Source organism: Gigantopelta aegis, chromosome 7 (assembly GCF_016097555.1).
Source record: "Gigantopelta aegis isolate Gae_Host chromosome 7, Gae_host_genome, whole genome shotgun sequence".
In the NCBI taxonomy this organism is placed as follows: Eukaryota; Metazoa; Mollusca; class Gastropoda; order Neomphalida; family Peltospiridae; genus Gigantopelta; species Gigantopelta aegis.
The window spans coordinates 32,970,269-32,986,502 of NC_054705.1; the positions used below are offsets into that span (position 1 = coordinate 32,970,269).

At 38.4% G+C, this 16,234-nt stretch overlaps 1 protein-coding gene across 1 annotated transcript; it reads right to left on the bottom strand.

Moving 5' to 3' along the window:
• Positions 1 to 14,993: 14,993 nt before the first annotated feature.
• On the bottom strand, positions 14,994 to 15,995 carry LOC121378033 (growth hormone secretagogue receptor type 1-like). The gene has a single exon (XM_041506130.1). It carries the CDS (start codon positions 15,993 to 15,995, stop codon positions 14,994 to 14,996), a length of 1,002 nt encoding a protein of 333 aa, XP_041362064.1.
• Positions 15,996 to 16,234: the final 239 nt, after the last annotated feature.

Sequence of the window (16,234 nt, forward strand, 5' to 3'; positions counted from 1 at the left end):
AGGATCTTACATATGCACTATCTCACATGCAGGATAGCACATACCACGGCCTTTGATTTATTATTATTGACATCCAATAGCCGATGATTAAGAAATCAATGTGTTCTAGTGGTGTCATTAAACAAAACAAACAAAAGTTCAAGGTTTAAGCATATCATCTTTGGACCATGGACGAAAAATATGGCTGTAGGCGTAAGTGTGTTATATGACGATGTGATGTTAAAACAAACTCTTAAACCTTTCGCTGCTTGAGAATTATTTTGTTCTATCTGCACTTTTTAGAAATGTTGGGAAATTGAGTTTGAAAATTTGAGGTGTCGTTATACAAAGCAAAGCATTTTTTTTTATGTACTACAATAAATACAATTTGGGTGGGGGTGGGGATGGGGGGATAATATCTGTAGTCCGTCCCACAAGAAAAGCCTCTTTTTTTCATAATATGGAATTTACAACAAATTATTTATTTCTTAGCCGATTAATTTGGGGTTTTTCTTCTCTTTTTTTTTTTTGGGGGTTTTGGGGGCTTCTTCTTTTTTTTTGGGGGGGAGGGGGGGGTATTTTTTTACTTTTTTTGTTTGTTATTTCCAAAACACTTTTACTTTTCTTCTTACGTCAAAGAAAACTGAAACTATTAACAACCCCCCCCAAAAAACCCCAAACCCCCCCCCCCCCCCCCCCCAACAACAACAACAACAAAAACAATCCACTTTTGTAGAAGGATGGGGCGGTCTATAGAAATGGGTTAGCGATGTCGTGTAATTTGTTTAATTATATGTACGGTGATCAAACTGAGTAATTAATCAAACAGGGCCATATTGATTATTAAAATGTTCCCGTCATCCTCTCTTGGCCGAGGTATGACGTTTACACGAGCAATTTGAGCCTCCCAATTAAGGTCCTTTTATAAATGAAGCCATAAGCTTATTGCAATTTTTTTTTTTTGCTGGAAGAGGAAGATGGGGGTGGAAATTAATGTGTTTCAGGGACGGCATAAGCAAGCAGACATTGAGGTAGGGGTGGGGGAGTCCAGGGGCATATTCCCTGCAAGTAAACTTCATTAACAGAAATATAGGTAAATGCAAAACTTGTTAACTGCACTTTTCACGATTAGGCTAAAAACAATACGTGTGTCTCAAATTTTTTTTTTAAATAGGGTAGGTAGGGACCTTTTTTACCTTTTATTATTATTATTATTATATTATTATTATTATTATTATTATTATTATTATTATTATTATATTATTATTATTATTATTATTATATTATTATTATTATTATTATTATTATTATTATTATTATTATTATTATTATTATATTATTATTATTATTATTGTTATTATTATATTATTATTATTATTATTATTATTATTATTATTATTATTATTTTAAAACTAATCAAACCGAGAAACCGTAATCGGCCGAGGTGTTCCGAATCTAGTTCGTTGATTGAAAACAAATCAGGGATCACGATTTTTAAAAATTAATTAATTAATTAATTAATTAATATTATTTATTATTATTATTATTACTACTACTACTACTACTACTACTACTACTACTACTACTACTACTACTACTACTACTACTACAACTACTATTGTTATTATTATTTTATTTACTTTTTGTTTTGCTACCGAAAACACACATCTTTTTTTTATGCCTTATAACTTCTGCATACAATTACAACAGACGCTGAATATATTAACACCACAGCCATGTAGCAAGCTACTGGATGAAACCGGAATTCCAATAATTACTACAACGAGCAACTGTACGACCCAATCAATTAATGCGATACAATTTCAATCGCAAATATAATGAATAATATATTAAAAATAACAGAAATGTATCATTTTGAACTGTGTAGGACTTTGTATTAAAACTTTAAATTGATCTGCTTTGACTCGTTTTGTAGCAGGTTCCAACCAGTGCACCACAGCCGGTCAAAGGTCGTGGTATGTGCGTTCCTGTCTGTGGGAAAGTGCATATAAAAGATCCCTTGCTGCATTAGGAAAAAATATAATGGGTTTCCTCTGATGATTACGAGTCAGAGGGACCAAATGTTTGACATCCAACAGCCGATGATTAATGAATCAATGTGCTCTAGTTGTGTCCTTAAACAAAACGAAACTTTAAACTTTTCGTAGCGAGTTTACGTCAATTTTAGGTGTACAAAGGTATGTTCCCGTGGGAAATTTTGAAAATTGGATTAATGAAATGCAATTTCCTGCATTGTACAAGTAATATTCATCATGCCAAAGGGAAGTTTCAATAACATTGTTTTCGATTCAGAATTATTGCGGGTTGGGTGGGGTGGGCTGACCTATATCTATGAAATTTTTTAAGAACGGGTGATTTCTGTGGAATAGGTTAGGTTTTTTGGTGGTTTTTGTTTTGTTTTGTTTTTGTTTGTTTATGTCTTGGTTTGTATTCCATATAATAAATTATAGATAAATATAATGTGTGTGTGTATGTGTGTGTGTGTGTGTGTGTGTATGTGTGTGTGTGTATGTGTGTGTGTGTGTGTACGTGTGTGTGTGTATGTGTGTGTGTGTCTGTGTGTGTGTATGTGTGTGTGTGTGTGTCTGTGTGTGTGTGTGTGTGTGTGTGTGTGTCTGTGTCTGTGTGTGTCTGTGTCTGTGTGTGTGTCTGTGTGTGTCTGTGCGTGTGTCTGTGTGTGTATGTGTGTTTATGTGTGTGTCTCTGTGTGTGTGTATGTCTGTGTGTCTGTGTGTGTGTCTGTGTGTGTATGTGTGTATCTCTCTCTCTCTCTCTCTCTCTCTCTCTCTCTCTCTCTCTCTCTCTCTCTCTCTCTGTGTATGTGTGTTTGTGTGTGTCTGTGTGTGTGTCTGTCTGTGTGTGTCTGTGTGTGTGTGTGTGTGTGCCTGTGTGTGTATGTGTGTCTGTGTGTGTGTGCCTGTGTGTGTGTGTCTGTCTGTCTGTCTGTCTGTCTGTCTGTCTCTCTCTCTCTCTCTCTCTCTCTCTCTCTCTCTCTCTCTCTCTCTCTCTCTGTGTGTGTGTGTGTGTGTGTGTGTGTGAAGGAGTTGAGGGCATGAATGATGCAGAATGGAAACCTAAATAGTTTTAAATATATGGTATATGCTGTGAAAATGTTGGCATATTTTGTTTATAATAGGATTAATTATATTAATGTCTTCATGAAAATCGGCGCTCGCATGATGCAAGGTTTGTCTAGGATCGATCCCCGTAGGTGGACCCATTGGGCTATTTCTCGTTCCAGCCAGTGCACATCAACTAGTATATCAAAGGCCGTTGTATGTGCTATCCTGTCTGTTGGATGGTGCATATAAAAGATCCCTTGCTACTAATGGCAAAATGTAGCGGGTTAGCTCTAAGACTATATGTCAAAATTACCAAGAGTTTGACACCCAACAGCCGATGATTAATTAATCAATGTGCTCTAGTAGTGTCGTTAAACAAACCAAACTTTATCAACAGGTATAATAACTGTAATGTGCCCTTGAAAACAAAGCAAACATTATCCGCACGGCACTTAAAAAAGTGAAAGTTTTGTTTAACGACACCACTAGAGCACATTGCTTTATTAATAATCGAGTATTGGATGTCAAACATTTTATAATTTTGGATTCGTAGTTTCAGAGGAAACCCGCTACTTTAGTTCATTAACAGCAAGGGACCTTTTACATGCATTCTCCAACAGACAGGACAGCACATTCCACGACCTTTGATGTACCAGACGTAGGGCACTGGTTGTGTCGGGAAAAACACCAAAATCAGAGAATGGTTCCACCGAGGCGGTTCGATCCTACAACGCAAGCACCTCAAACGAGCGCTCTACCGACTGAGCTAGATCCCACCTCGTACCTTACAGTGGGGTTTCCACGGGTACTCGAGAACTCGGGTCTAGCAAGACTGGGTCCGTTCACAGGACTCGAGTACCCGTCCAAGGAAGAGCACTCTCATTTAATTATATTGTTTTAACGTCATTTTGTCATGTGCTTTCCGCCGGTTACATGATAGAGCTACGAGACATGGAGGGAAAAAAGAAAGAAATGTTTTATTTAACGACGCACTCAACACATTTTATTTACGGTTATATGGCGTCGGACATATGGTTAAGGACCACAAAGATATTGAGGTAGGAAACCCGCTGTCGCCACTTCATGGGCTACTCTTTTCGATTAGCAGCAAGGGATGTTTTATATGCACCATCCCATAGACAGGATAGCACATACCACGGCCTTTGATATGCCAGTCGTGGTGCACTGGGTGGAGCGAGTGGAGGGAAAACAAACGTCGAATGTGTGCAATGCAATACAATGGCACGATTTGGCATCCATTTTCAGCGATGGAATTAAGAATGAATGAATGAATGTTTAACGACACCCCAGCACGAAAAATACATCGGCTATTGGGTGTCAAACTATGGTAATGCAAACAAATAAAGTGATGATCAACATCAATATAAAAATTCAATTTTTTTTATAAAAACACAGTGTAAAGAACTGTGCAAAAATACAAATATCACAGATAGATACTGACTGTTACTCAAAATTTCAATTGTATCCTGAAGAAAACAAGGGGATTTGTGCTGTATTGGCTATTATCACAGAGAATAGTACACCCCATGCATCACGGTGAGGTTACAGCACGCGCAGGGGCGATGGAATTAAGATGCATAATGCTATTTTACTTTATTCGTTAGTCTCATTATCATCTGGTGTAAGTGTCGGGTACTTGGGTCTGGGTCGAGTTTGACCCTCAAGTACTCGAATCCAATATTCTAAACTCGCGGAGGCCAATATTTTGCACTCGTGGAGGCCACTATTTTGAACTCGTGGATGCCAATATTTTGCACTCGTGGAGGCCAATATTTTGCACTGGTGGAGGCCACTATTTTGAACTCGTGGAAGCCAATATCTTGCACTCGTGGAGGCCCTATCTTGCAGTGTGACCAAAACAAATAATAGAACTGGCTCGACCATTGATCTGGCAATGGTACTTCCTGAAATTGCATGGGCTTGCATGTTTGCATCCGCATCTGAGAATTTCGAGGATGTAATCTAGGGCGCGTTTGACACTAAGTTGGTGCGAATGATTTATTGCTGATGTCTTTCTTCCATCCAAAGTTCTCTTGAGTGTAATATATTGCTGGTGGATGTTTTCCAGAGGTCGCCACAAGATTGCTTGACAAAGAATCCTCTTCACATTTTTGTGTGTGTGTGAATGCATATAAAACATCCCTGGCTGCTAATCGGGAACAAGCTCTTATTGTCAGTGGCGGGGGGGGGGGGCGGGGGGGGGGGGGGGGGGGGGGACCCTTCTATTTTTGTTTTTGCTGTATTAAATTTTATAAAATCATACATACATACATACATACATACATTGCAATTTGCGGGTGATTCGGTGCCACAGGTTCGCGTCCCAGCAACGGCATGGGGCAATTTGTGAGGCCAGAAAGGATTTAATTATCCCCTGCGCCAGTGCGTTAATATATATGTACATGTACTAGTATGTAACAGTCAACCTCGACATACATACATACATACATACATGGATGTCTGGATAGTTGAGAACGCATCGTGGTTAGTCTGCAGTTTATGGGCGATTCGGTGCCACAGGTTTGAGTCCCAGAAACGGCATGGGGCAATTTGTGAGGCCAGAACGGATTTAATTATCCCCTGCGCCAGTGCGTTATTATCTATGTACCGGTACATGTAGGTAACAGTCAACCTCGACATACATACAATATATATTCATACATCAATACATACATACATACATGGATGTCTGGATAGTTGAGAACGCATCGTGGTTAGTCTGCAATTTGCGGGCGATTCGGTGTCACGGGTTCGATTCCCAGCAACGGCATGGGACAATTTGTGAAGCCAGAAAGGATTTAATAATCCCCTGCGCCAGTGCGTTAATATCTATGTATGTAACAGTCAACCTCGACATACATACAATATATAGATATTCATACATCAATCGTACATACATACATGCATCCATGCATCCATGCATCCATGCATCCATGCATCCATCCATACATCCATACATACATCCATACATCCATCCATCCATCCATCCATCCATGCATGCATGCATGCATGCATACATACATACATACATACATACATACATACATACATACATACATACATACATACATACAGACAGACATACATACAGACATACATACATACATACATACATACATGTGGGTTGGCCCCAATATAAAATCCTGGCAACGGCCAACTAAGTCAAATCAGTGAAATGGCTCCAAATTACTTTCAATGAACCTTTCCTAATTGCGCGCCAAAATTACATCACGAAATTACTCAAACTACATGTATTAATTTTTGACTCAATCCTACAGGACATTTTCAAAATTCAGTATCACCACACACACAACCAGCCACCCACCCCCCCTCACCCCCGCTGGCTACCGACCCTGGCTTCTTGCACTTGCCAAGTGCGGACGGTTCACTCCATATGTTTGACGCCATATAACCGTAATTAAAATGTGTTAAGTGCGTCGTTAAATAAAATATTCCTTCCTGACGTGTCCTTGACTTTATTCTTGCGGAAATAAAAGAGGTGATGATAACCGTGACGTCATTGAAACTGGGGGCAGGACGTTGCCCAGTGGTAAAGCGTTTGCTTGATGCGCGGTCGGTCTAGGATCGATCCCCGTCGGTGGACCCATTGGGCTATTTCCTGCTTCAGCCAGTGCTCCACGACTGTAACAAAGACAGTAGTATGTACTATCCTGTCTGTAGGATGGTGCATATAAAACAGTCCTTGCTACTAATGGAAAAATGTAGCGGGTTTCCTCTCTAATACTCTATTATGTCAAAATTACCAAATGTTTGACATCCAATAGCCGATGTTTAATAAATCAATGTGCTCTAGTGGTGTCGTTAAACAAAATAAACTTTTAACTTTATACAAACAGGCGACACAATGAAATAAAATAGTATCTTTAATTATATATGACCTTAGGCACAAACCACACCAAAGATAGGTCTGGGTCTGGGTCTGGGTCTGGCGAGTGTGGCAAAGTCACCACGTCCGGTGTATTTTGACGTCTGGGTCTGGCGAGTGTGGCAAAGTCACCACGTCCGGTGTATTTTGACGTCTGGGTCTGTAACTGTTACGTGTTTTCAATATACAGTGAAACCCCTCAATACCGGACATCCATGGGACCAAGTAAAATGTCCGGTATTTTAGAGGTGTCCGGTTTTCAGGGGTCTGCCTGGACGGAAATACCTTCCGTTCTCCATAAAATAGAGAAAGTGTTAAAGTGTTTTAAAACAAGAACAACAAGAATATGTTGAAAAATTTATCATCGAGCGAGAGTTCAACACGGCGACGTTTAGCTGGACGTTCCGTCATGTTGAAAATCGACATGAAAATGAAACACTACTAACATCTATTCGACTACGCAAAGCCAACATATACTTTTGCTTACTCTTTATTTCGCTAAACAAACGTTTAAAACAAAACCCAACACATTCACACAATAGGAAGGCAGCAAATTAAATTCCCTGTTATTTGTGTCAATCTTTGAAGCAAATCATGAGATATGTTTGTGCAGGATCACATTTAAGACCTTAAAACACACTCGTAACTTAATAAAGACATCTAACCCAAACCCGAACTCCGCTAATGTTAACCATAATTACAACACAATCAATGTGTTTACAGTAGTTAACTCCATACCACAGCTTGCGATCAGTCCTTTTAATTGTTTATTGTCAAGTTGCTAATCTTGCCTGCTGAGCGGTACCTGTTCTGTATGCAGCGGTGATTACACTGATAACAGCGATCTCGAGCATGCGCATATTGCACTAGCCATCGGTGTTCACAGACAGGTGGGCGCCATATTGATTGGTATCGGTTTGATCGTCCGGTATTCAGGGGTAGGATTTACACTAAGTTGACACATTGGGACCGAATTGTTTGTCCGGTGTTCAGTTTAGAGGGGTTTCCGGTTTAGAGGGGTAAAATATAGTGTTAAAAGATGTGTAAATCACGGGACCGCGGAAAACGTCCGGTTTTAGGGGATTGCGGTTTAGAGGGGTCCGGTGTTGAGGGATTTCACTGTATATTAAAGGGACATTTCTGACTTTGCTGCATTGTAAGATGTTTCTACGATTAAACTTACATATCAAATATATGTTCTTGTTTAGAATATCAATGTCTGTATATTCAATGTGTTTCTGGATGTCTTAATATTTGTAAGAAGCCCAAGCTGGATTATGTCTTCAAATAGTTTCGTACGTACAAAAAAAATATATTTTAGGAAATAAAATGAAATTTAACGTAGTACAAATATTAGAATGATCAGAAACACGTTTAATATAGAGCCACTAATATTTTATGCAGAAAAATATATTTGATATGTAATTACAGTCGCTAAAAAGTCTCTGTTAGTCGATAACATCTTTAAAATTGTAGCAAACTTAGGAATGTCCCTTTAATGCGTTCACAACAATAATGATCAAAATCCTACTTTGATTGATATTTATCTTCCCTGTTTTTTATTAAGGAAACTATTAAAATATGGCTCGCACAGCCTGCAGCTGCCAGTCAGACTCTGGCAGTGTCAACATATATCGCATGCTCTATGTCGTCTGTTGCCAGATCTGTAGTTGGCGCCAGAACAAACACGGTGTGTTTTGTCACATTTGATTCAGTGCGTTTCGCTTTCGACTGGTACCATACTTGCCAGACCCAGACCCAGACCCAGACCCAGTTTTAGTGTGTTTTGGGCCTTAGCCTTCCTTTGACAAATATATTCCAGAATATCAGAACAGCAAGCACAAGTATGTTCAATGTATACTCACAAATGGTTTTATTACCCTTGAGTCGCAGGATCGAACCACCCCGGTGGATCCATTCAACTATTTAGTTTTTTGTGTGTGTTTTTTTATGTTTATAACCAGTGCACCACAACTGGTCAAAGGCCGTGGTATGTACTTTCCTGTCTGTTGAAAAGTGCATATAAACGACCCTTGCTACATTAGGACAAATGTAGCGGGTTTTCTCTCATGACTACGTGTCAGAATTACCAAATATTTGACATCCAATAGCCGATGATTAATTAATCAATCAATGTGCTCTAGTGGTGTCTTTAAACAAAACAAACTTTAACTCTTTTTCTTTTCCTCTGATGACTACGTGTCATAATTACTAAATTAATCAATGTGCTCTAATTGTGTCGTTAAACAACACACACCCCCCTCCCCCCACCCCCCACCCCCACCCCAACTCATCCCCAAACAAAACAAACTGTATTACAATTACATCAACTGCATATTCCTTCAGAACAATGGGTATACGTGCAATCCTACACGTTTTCGTATAAATCGTATACAATAAATATTTTTTTAAGTTAATAGATATATGTGCACCGCCGACACTTCTAAAGATTCCGTGGTTCAGAAACCATGCAGACGTTTGTGTACAGACAACACATATTAACAATGCAGCTAACGAAAGTCATAAGCCACATAATAATAAACAAATAAATAAATGATGGTTTCCTAGCTCACTATGGCAACGTCAGATGAAGAATCAGACTTAATTGTATCCTGTTGTTTAATCAGGCGTTCATCTGACTTCTGGCAGTACTGGAAATAATTATAAGTTATTAAACAATGTCATCGACACCGGTCTTGGTGGTGTCGTGGTTAAGCCATCGAACATAAGGCTGGTAGATACTGGGTTCGCAGCCAGGCCCCTCCCCGCCCCCCCCCCCCCCACACGCACACAAAAACAACACCCCCACCCCCCACCCCCACCCCCAAAACCAAAAAAACCACCACCACCACCAACAACAATAACACACAGACGAACCATCCAACCAACGCTTCAGATGTACGGAAATGAATAACTAAACAATAAAATGTTTTGAGTAACGACTAATGGCAATTACGATCCACGTCGGTGGGCCCATTGGGCTATTTCTCGTTCCAGCCAGTGCACCACGACTGGTATATCAAAGGCCGTGGTATATGCTATCCTGTCTGTGGGATGGTGCATATAAAAGATCACTTGCTGCTAATCGGGAAGAGTAGCCCATGAACTGGCGACAGCTGGTTTCCTCTCTCAATATCTGTGTGGTCCTTAACAATATGTCCGACGCCATATAACCGTAAATAAAATGTGTTGAGTGCGTCTTTAAATAAATCATTTCCTTCTGATGGCAATTATGTTTCAAAATAGGCTTCAATAGTGAAAAATACGCCGCAATATTTAAAAACTAGGGTCTGTCGCTTTAAGATATTGTCTGACGCACGCCACAATTTTGTAAGTACCTTTTAGAAGTAAACCGTACTGACATGTTAAGATGTTTGCAGCCTTCGAAACTCGCGACGGCAATCAGCAGTGCAGTCGCAAAAAGCTGACGCAAAATTGATCTGCAACGGCATTTTCATCACTATCAGGTTTTTACTTGTTATTTTGTGTGCTAACTTTACCGTCACAAGATGTTCTAACTTTCACGAGCTGGGGAATGTATATGAGAGGGTACATTCAATTTTGTAGATAATAAAATAAATACACTCAGAAATAAACTGACCAAATGACCAAATGCTGATGGGGACCATCGTGAGTTTGAAGTCATTTTAAGTAAGTAAATAGGTAAGTAAATAAGTAATGAAATAGGTAAGTAAGTAACTACATAAGTAATAAATAAATAAATAAGTAAATAAATAAATAAGTAAACACATAAGTAATAAATAAATAAATAAGTAAATAAGTAAGTAAATAAATAAATAAGTAAATACTTAAGTAATAAATAAATAAATAAGTAAATACATAAGTAATAAATAAATAAATAAATAAATAAATAAATAAATAAATAAGTAAATCCATAAGTAATAAATAAATAAATACTTAAGTAAGTAAGCGAAGTAAATTTTATTAAGATAAGACATCGTCAGTTTCGTATGCTCTATAAATAATATTAAATTCAATTGTTTATTAACCGTGAGCGTTTACAGAGCATCATTTGACATACAGGCACATGTATAATAACATAGACAATCATATTAAATATTTCTCGATTCTCTTAAAGGGACTATCCCGATTTTGTAATTTTAATAAATTAAAAAATATTTTATTTGCCGAAAACCTTTTAAAAGGGCTACAAAGTTTTTGGCAAATAAAATATTTTTTAATTTATTAAAATTACAATTTACTTACAGTTTCTTATTTAGAATGTAAATATCTCTATAACCAATACATTTCTGGACATCGTAATGTGGGTTTTTGTGTGTGTGTGTTTGATTTTTGTTTTTTTTAACGCAAGGTATTGTTCATGTCATAACAATCATTCAATATCTAACCATATAATATAGGCGTGACGTGAGCATGACGTAGATCACTTTCTGACCCAATTCGTAGAAAAATAACGTGTAGTAGATCTCGGCATCTGCTGACTTCTGCGTTGCAGCTGGTTTGCAGTTGGTTTGTAATAAATAACATACTAAACTAGCTTGCCTGTCATGCCATTTGTTTTATGAAACTCGTGAACAGTGTTGGTATCTGACGAGCTAAAGTAAGGTAAAGTTTGTTTTATTTAACGACGCCACTAGAGCACATTGATTTTTTTATCTTATCATCGGCTATTGGACGTCAAACATAATATGGTCATTCTGACACTGTTTATTTTTTAGAGGAAACTCGCTGTCGCCACATAGGCTACACTTTTACGACAGGCAGCAAGGGATCTTTTATTTGTGCTTCCCACAAGCAGGATAGCACAAACCATGGCCTTTGTTGAACCAGTTATGGATCACTGGTCGGTGCAAGTGGTTTACACCTACCCATTGAGCCTTGCGGAGCACTCACTCAGGGTTTGGAGTCGGTATCTGGATTAAAATTTCCATGCCTCGACTGGGATCCGAACCCAGTACCTACAAGCCTGTAGACCGATGGCCTAACCACGACGCCACCGAGGCCGGTAATGACGAGCTAAAGCGAGTCAGATACCAAAACTGTTCACTCGTTTCATAAAAATTATATGACAGGCAAACTCGTTTAGTATTCTATATGTAATATATCAATATCGATTTTGTTTTCTAAAATAATTTTGTACGTCCGAATTTATTATTTCTTCCAACAGCCAAACGAAATTCGAAATAATTCATCCAAACGTCATTCCAAATATATGTATCCGTATAATTGTTTATATTTAAAGCATGCTAAGTAAGAGAGTGTTTAAAAATAATCTCAGGATGTACGTTTATTTTGTTGGAAGGAACAAACGGAAGTCTTCCTTGGGATGGAACTAAGAATATTCCCTTTAAGAAATCTCTATCTTAAATAACGAATTTAATTTAATACCAAATACCATCGCGATGTAAGAGAACGAAGTATCTTTAAGAATATTTATCCTTAATTGATCGATCCCCATCGGTGGCCCCATTGGGCTATTTCTCGTTTATATTTAAAACATGTACGTTTATTTTGTTGGAAGGAACAAAATGCTCCACAGCTGGTTTAACAAAGGTCGTGGTATGTGATATCCTGTCTATGGGATGGTGCATATCCAATAGCCGAGTAGACCGAATATTTATGTCCCTGTAAAGCTTTATTTCATGTTTATATATATATATATATATATATATATATATATATATTAATATTAAACATATTTTAATAATTTCTCTATTTTATATTTATATCTTATGTTCAGTGGCTTACCATTGTCTAATAACCGATGAATAATTTACCAATGTGCACTGGTGGAATCGTTAAACAAAGAAAACTTTAGCTGAAGACTTTATGTCAGAATTACCAACTGTTTCACATCCAGTAACCGATGACTGATCACTGTGATTTAGCGGTGTCGGTAAACAAAGAAAACTTTAGCTGAAGACTTTATGTCAGAATTACCAACTGTTTCACATCCAGTAACCGATGACTGATCACTGTGATTTAGCGGTGTCGTTAAACAAAGAAAACTTTAGCTGAAGACTTTATGTCAGAATTACCAACTGTTTCACATCCAGTAACCGATGACTGATCACTGTGATTTAGCGGTGTCGGTAAAGAAAACTTTAGCTGAAGACTTTATGTCAGAATTACCAACTGTTTCACATCCAGTAACCGATGACTGATCACTGTGATTTAGCGGTGTCGGTAAACAAAGAAAACTTTAGCTGAAGACTTTATGTCAGAATTACCAACTGTTTCACATCCAGTAACCGATGACTGATCACTGTGATTTAGCGGTGTCGGTAAAGAAAACAAACCTTTTCTTAACAGGCGTCTCCTTAAAGGGACAGACCCTGGTTTTTAAACACTAAGGCATACGTTTCACTATTAGAGCCGTTTATTTTCACTGAAACCAAACATTACTTATATTTTATACTTTAGATTATCCATGTCCGTACAACCGAAGTGTTTCTGGTCATCCTGGTGTTTCTAATACCACAAAATACATTTTTCATATTTTTAAAAACGTACGTGCGTTTGAGAAGTAACGATTATGGAGTGGCGTTTTAGTCTATATTTAAGAGTATTTCAACGTCACAGACTCTTGTTTCACTCTGTTATATCCAAATTTGTTACATGTTTGAAATTAACCAAACTTCGTGTCCATTGTTACGGGTTGATACTAGGGTCTAGGTGAAAAATATGCCTTAGTGTTTAAAAACTAGGCTCTGTTCCCAAAAAATACCCACTGCTTTATCGTTAATTTATTCATATTATGCACTTACAGCTACAACAAGTACTCTAGCCCCACGAATGAAAAGTGTGTTTAAAATTTAACGACACCACTAGAGCACATTAATTTATGTTTCATCGGCTATTGGATGGGATGTCAAACATTTAGTAATTTTAACATATAATCTTAGACAGGAAACCCGCTACATTTTCCCCATTAGTTGGAAGTGATCTTTTATAAACACCATCCAACATACATGATAACACATACCACGACCTTTAATACACCAGTCGTGGTGCTGGAACAGCAAATAGTCTAGTCTCACGAAAGAAGAGAAAACGAAAGTACACATCGAGCCCATAACAACACAACATTAAACGTTTTATTATTCAGAAATATATCACATTACACATCAAGCAGGCGCGGAACTTGGATTTTTAAAAGGGGAGGGGTGGGTGTAATATTAACCTAACGCAGATCCATGGCGTTGATAGACATGACTTCCTACAAAGATAATTTGTTTTTAATAATAATAGTAAAATAAATAAATATAATAATAATAATAATAATAGTAAATAATAATAATAATAATAATTGACCAAAAATGGGGAAGGGGAAGGGCTCCATTTACACCGCGTCTGTCAAGCTATACCCCCATCCCATTCTTCCCCCTCTTAATTTTCTGTGAGCTGTTTATCGCATCTAGAAGGAAGGAAATGGTTTATTTAACGACACATTCAACACATTTAATTTACGGTTATATTCTCATCTAGAGTGCAACCATATTTAGTTTTGGCACCACGACTGGTATATTAAAGGCTGTGGTATGTGTTATCCTGTCTGTAGGATGGTGCATATAAAAGATTCCTTGCTACGAATGAAAAAAAAAAATAAATGCAGCGGGTCTCCTCTCTAAGGCTATAAGTAAAAACCACCAAATGTTTGACACCCAATAGCCGATGGTTGACAAATCATTGAGCTCTGATGGTGTCCTTAAACAAAACACACATTAATTTTTCCATCGCTTAAATTTTTGTGAGGTGTATATATCATAGCAAAATCCAATAAACGTGTACGGCAGGCTGATATGTAATACATCATTTCTATATTAACTCAAAGAACTGCTGTTGTAATGGGTACAAGATAAACATTTTCTATGTACTAGTACTTTATATTTTTTGTCAAGGAGTTTTGAGAAAATCGTTATTTTCGCCGACTGGCAGAATCAATCAATGTGCTCTAGTGATGTCGCTAAACAAAACAAACTTTTAAACTTTCATCAGTTTTGAATCATGTTTCAACGTTTACGGTTGTGTACGTGCACTCGTCACTTCTTCAGTCCCAAAAGCCGAAAGTAAGCGTGTCTAAACTTCCTGTTTTTCCACCCGTACAAGAAGAAATTGATCGCAGAACTGGAGAGATCCAAAAGGGAGACCACTCTAAAAACATACGGGTTCTGGTGCTGCTTCGTGTTCGAGTCCCAGATGTAAACGACGATGTGGGGGGTCCAGAGACACATCGAAACCGCGTAGGCAATCAGCACCACTTTCGTCTTGGCGGAGTTCCTTCCCTTTATCTCGATCTCGTTGGCTGCCTCCGACTGAAGATTTACAGTAGTATTATTGTCGCGCGTTATCTCCGTTTCCGGATCCGGTGCCGCTGTACTGGTCGGTTCGTGCACGACCCTCACGCGACGTCGTCGGAAACGTAGTTCCACGGCTGCCACCCTGAGGAAGCAGAGAAACCCAATGAACATCATGGCGAAACTTAAGCTCGTTAGGATGTTTGTGTAGACCTGTGGGTAGAGCGTCGGGGCATAGCATACACTCGAGTCCCACAGATCCGTTCCGCAAACCATGGGAATGATAAACATAGGCAAAACCACACTCGCGACGACGTTACAGATGATGCTGGTTTTAACGGTCACGTGGGCGTGATAATGAAAGGGAAACTGCACCGCATAGAAGCGCTCTATGGACAGCAGCGATAAAAACATGATCGCGTTCAGGGAGCAGAGGTGCGAAGTGAACATGAAAGTTAGACATATTTCCCGCCTTTCCAAGAACACCGGGGCGTGCGCGCGCATCAGTTTGAGCGGCGTGTAGGCCACACCCATCAGAATATCGGCCAATGACAGCGCCGCTATCATCATGTTGCTAGGATACTGTAACTGTCGGAAACTTGCGATGGCCGTGACAGTTAGAGCATTTCCGAATATGATAACAAAGACGAAAATAACATTCAGGACAGTGATGAACATGTTTGCTGTGTCTAGGTTTTCCAAGGGTAGCTCGCTGTTACAGCTACTGCTGTTGTTGACGTTACACATTCTGATGAACGTACAATGTTATCGAAATCCAGACCTTGGAAATTTAGCTTTAACACACTTCAACAAACAATATACTTAGTATTTTTCTTTTTCCTTTCCTATATTTTTTTTCTATTTCTTTTTGTTTTCTTCCTGTTCTTCTTCTTTTTGTTTTCTTCCTGTTCTTCTTTTTTTTGTTTTCTTTCTCTTATCTTGTCCTTTTCCTGATGGACAAATTTAATAGTTCCCTCTGAAGACAA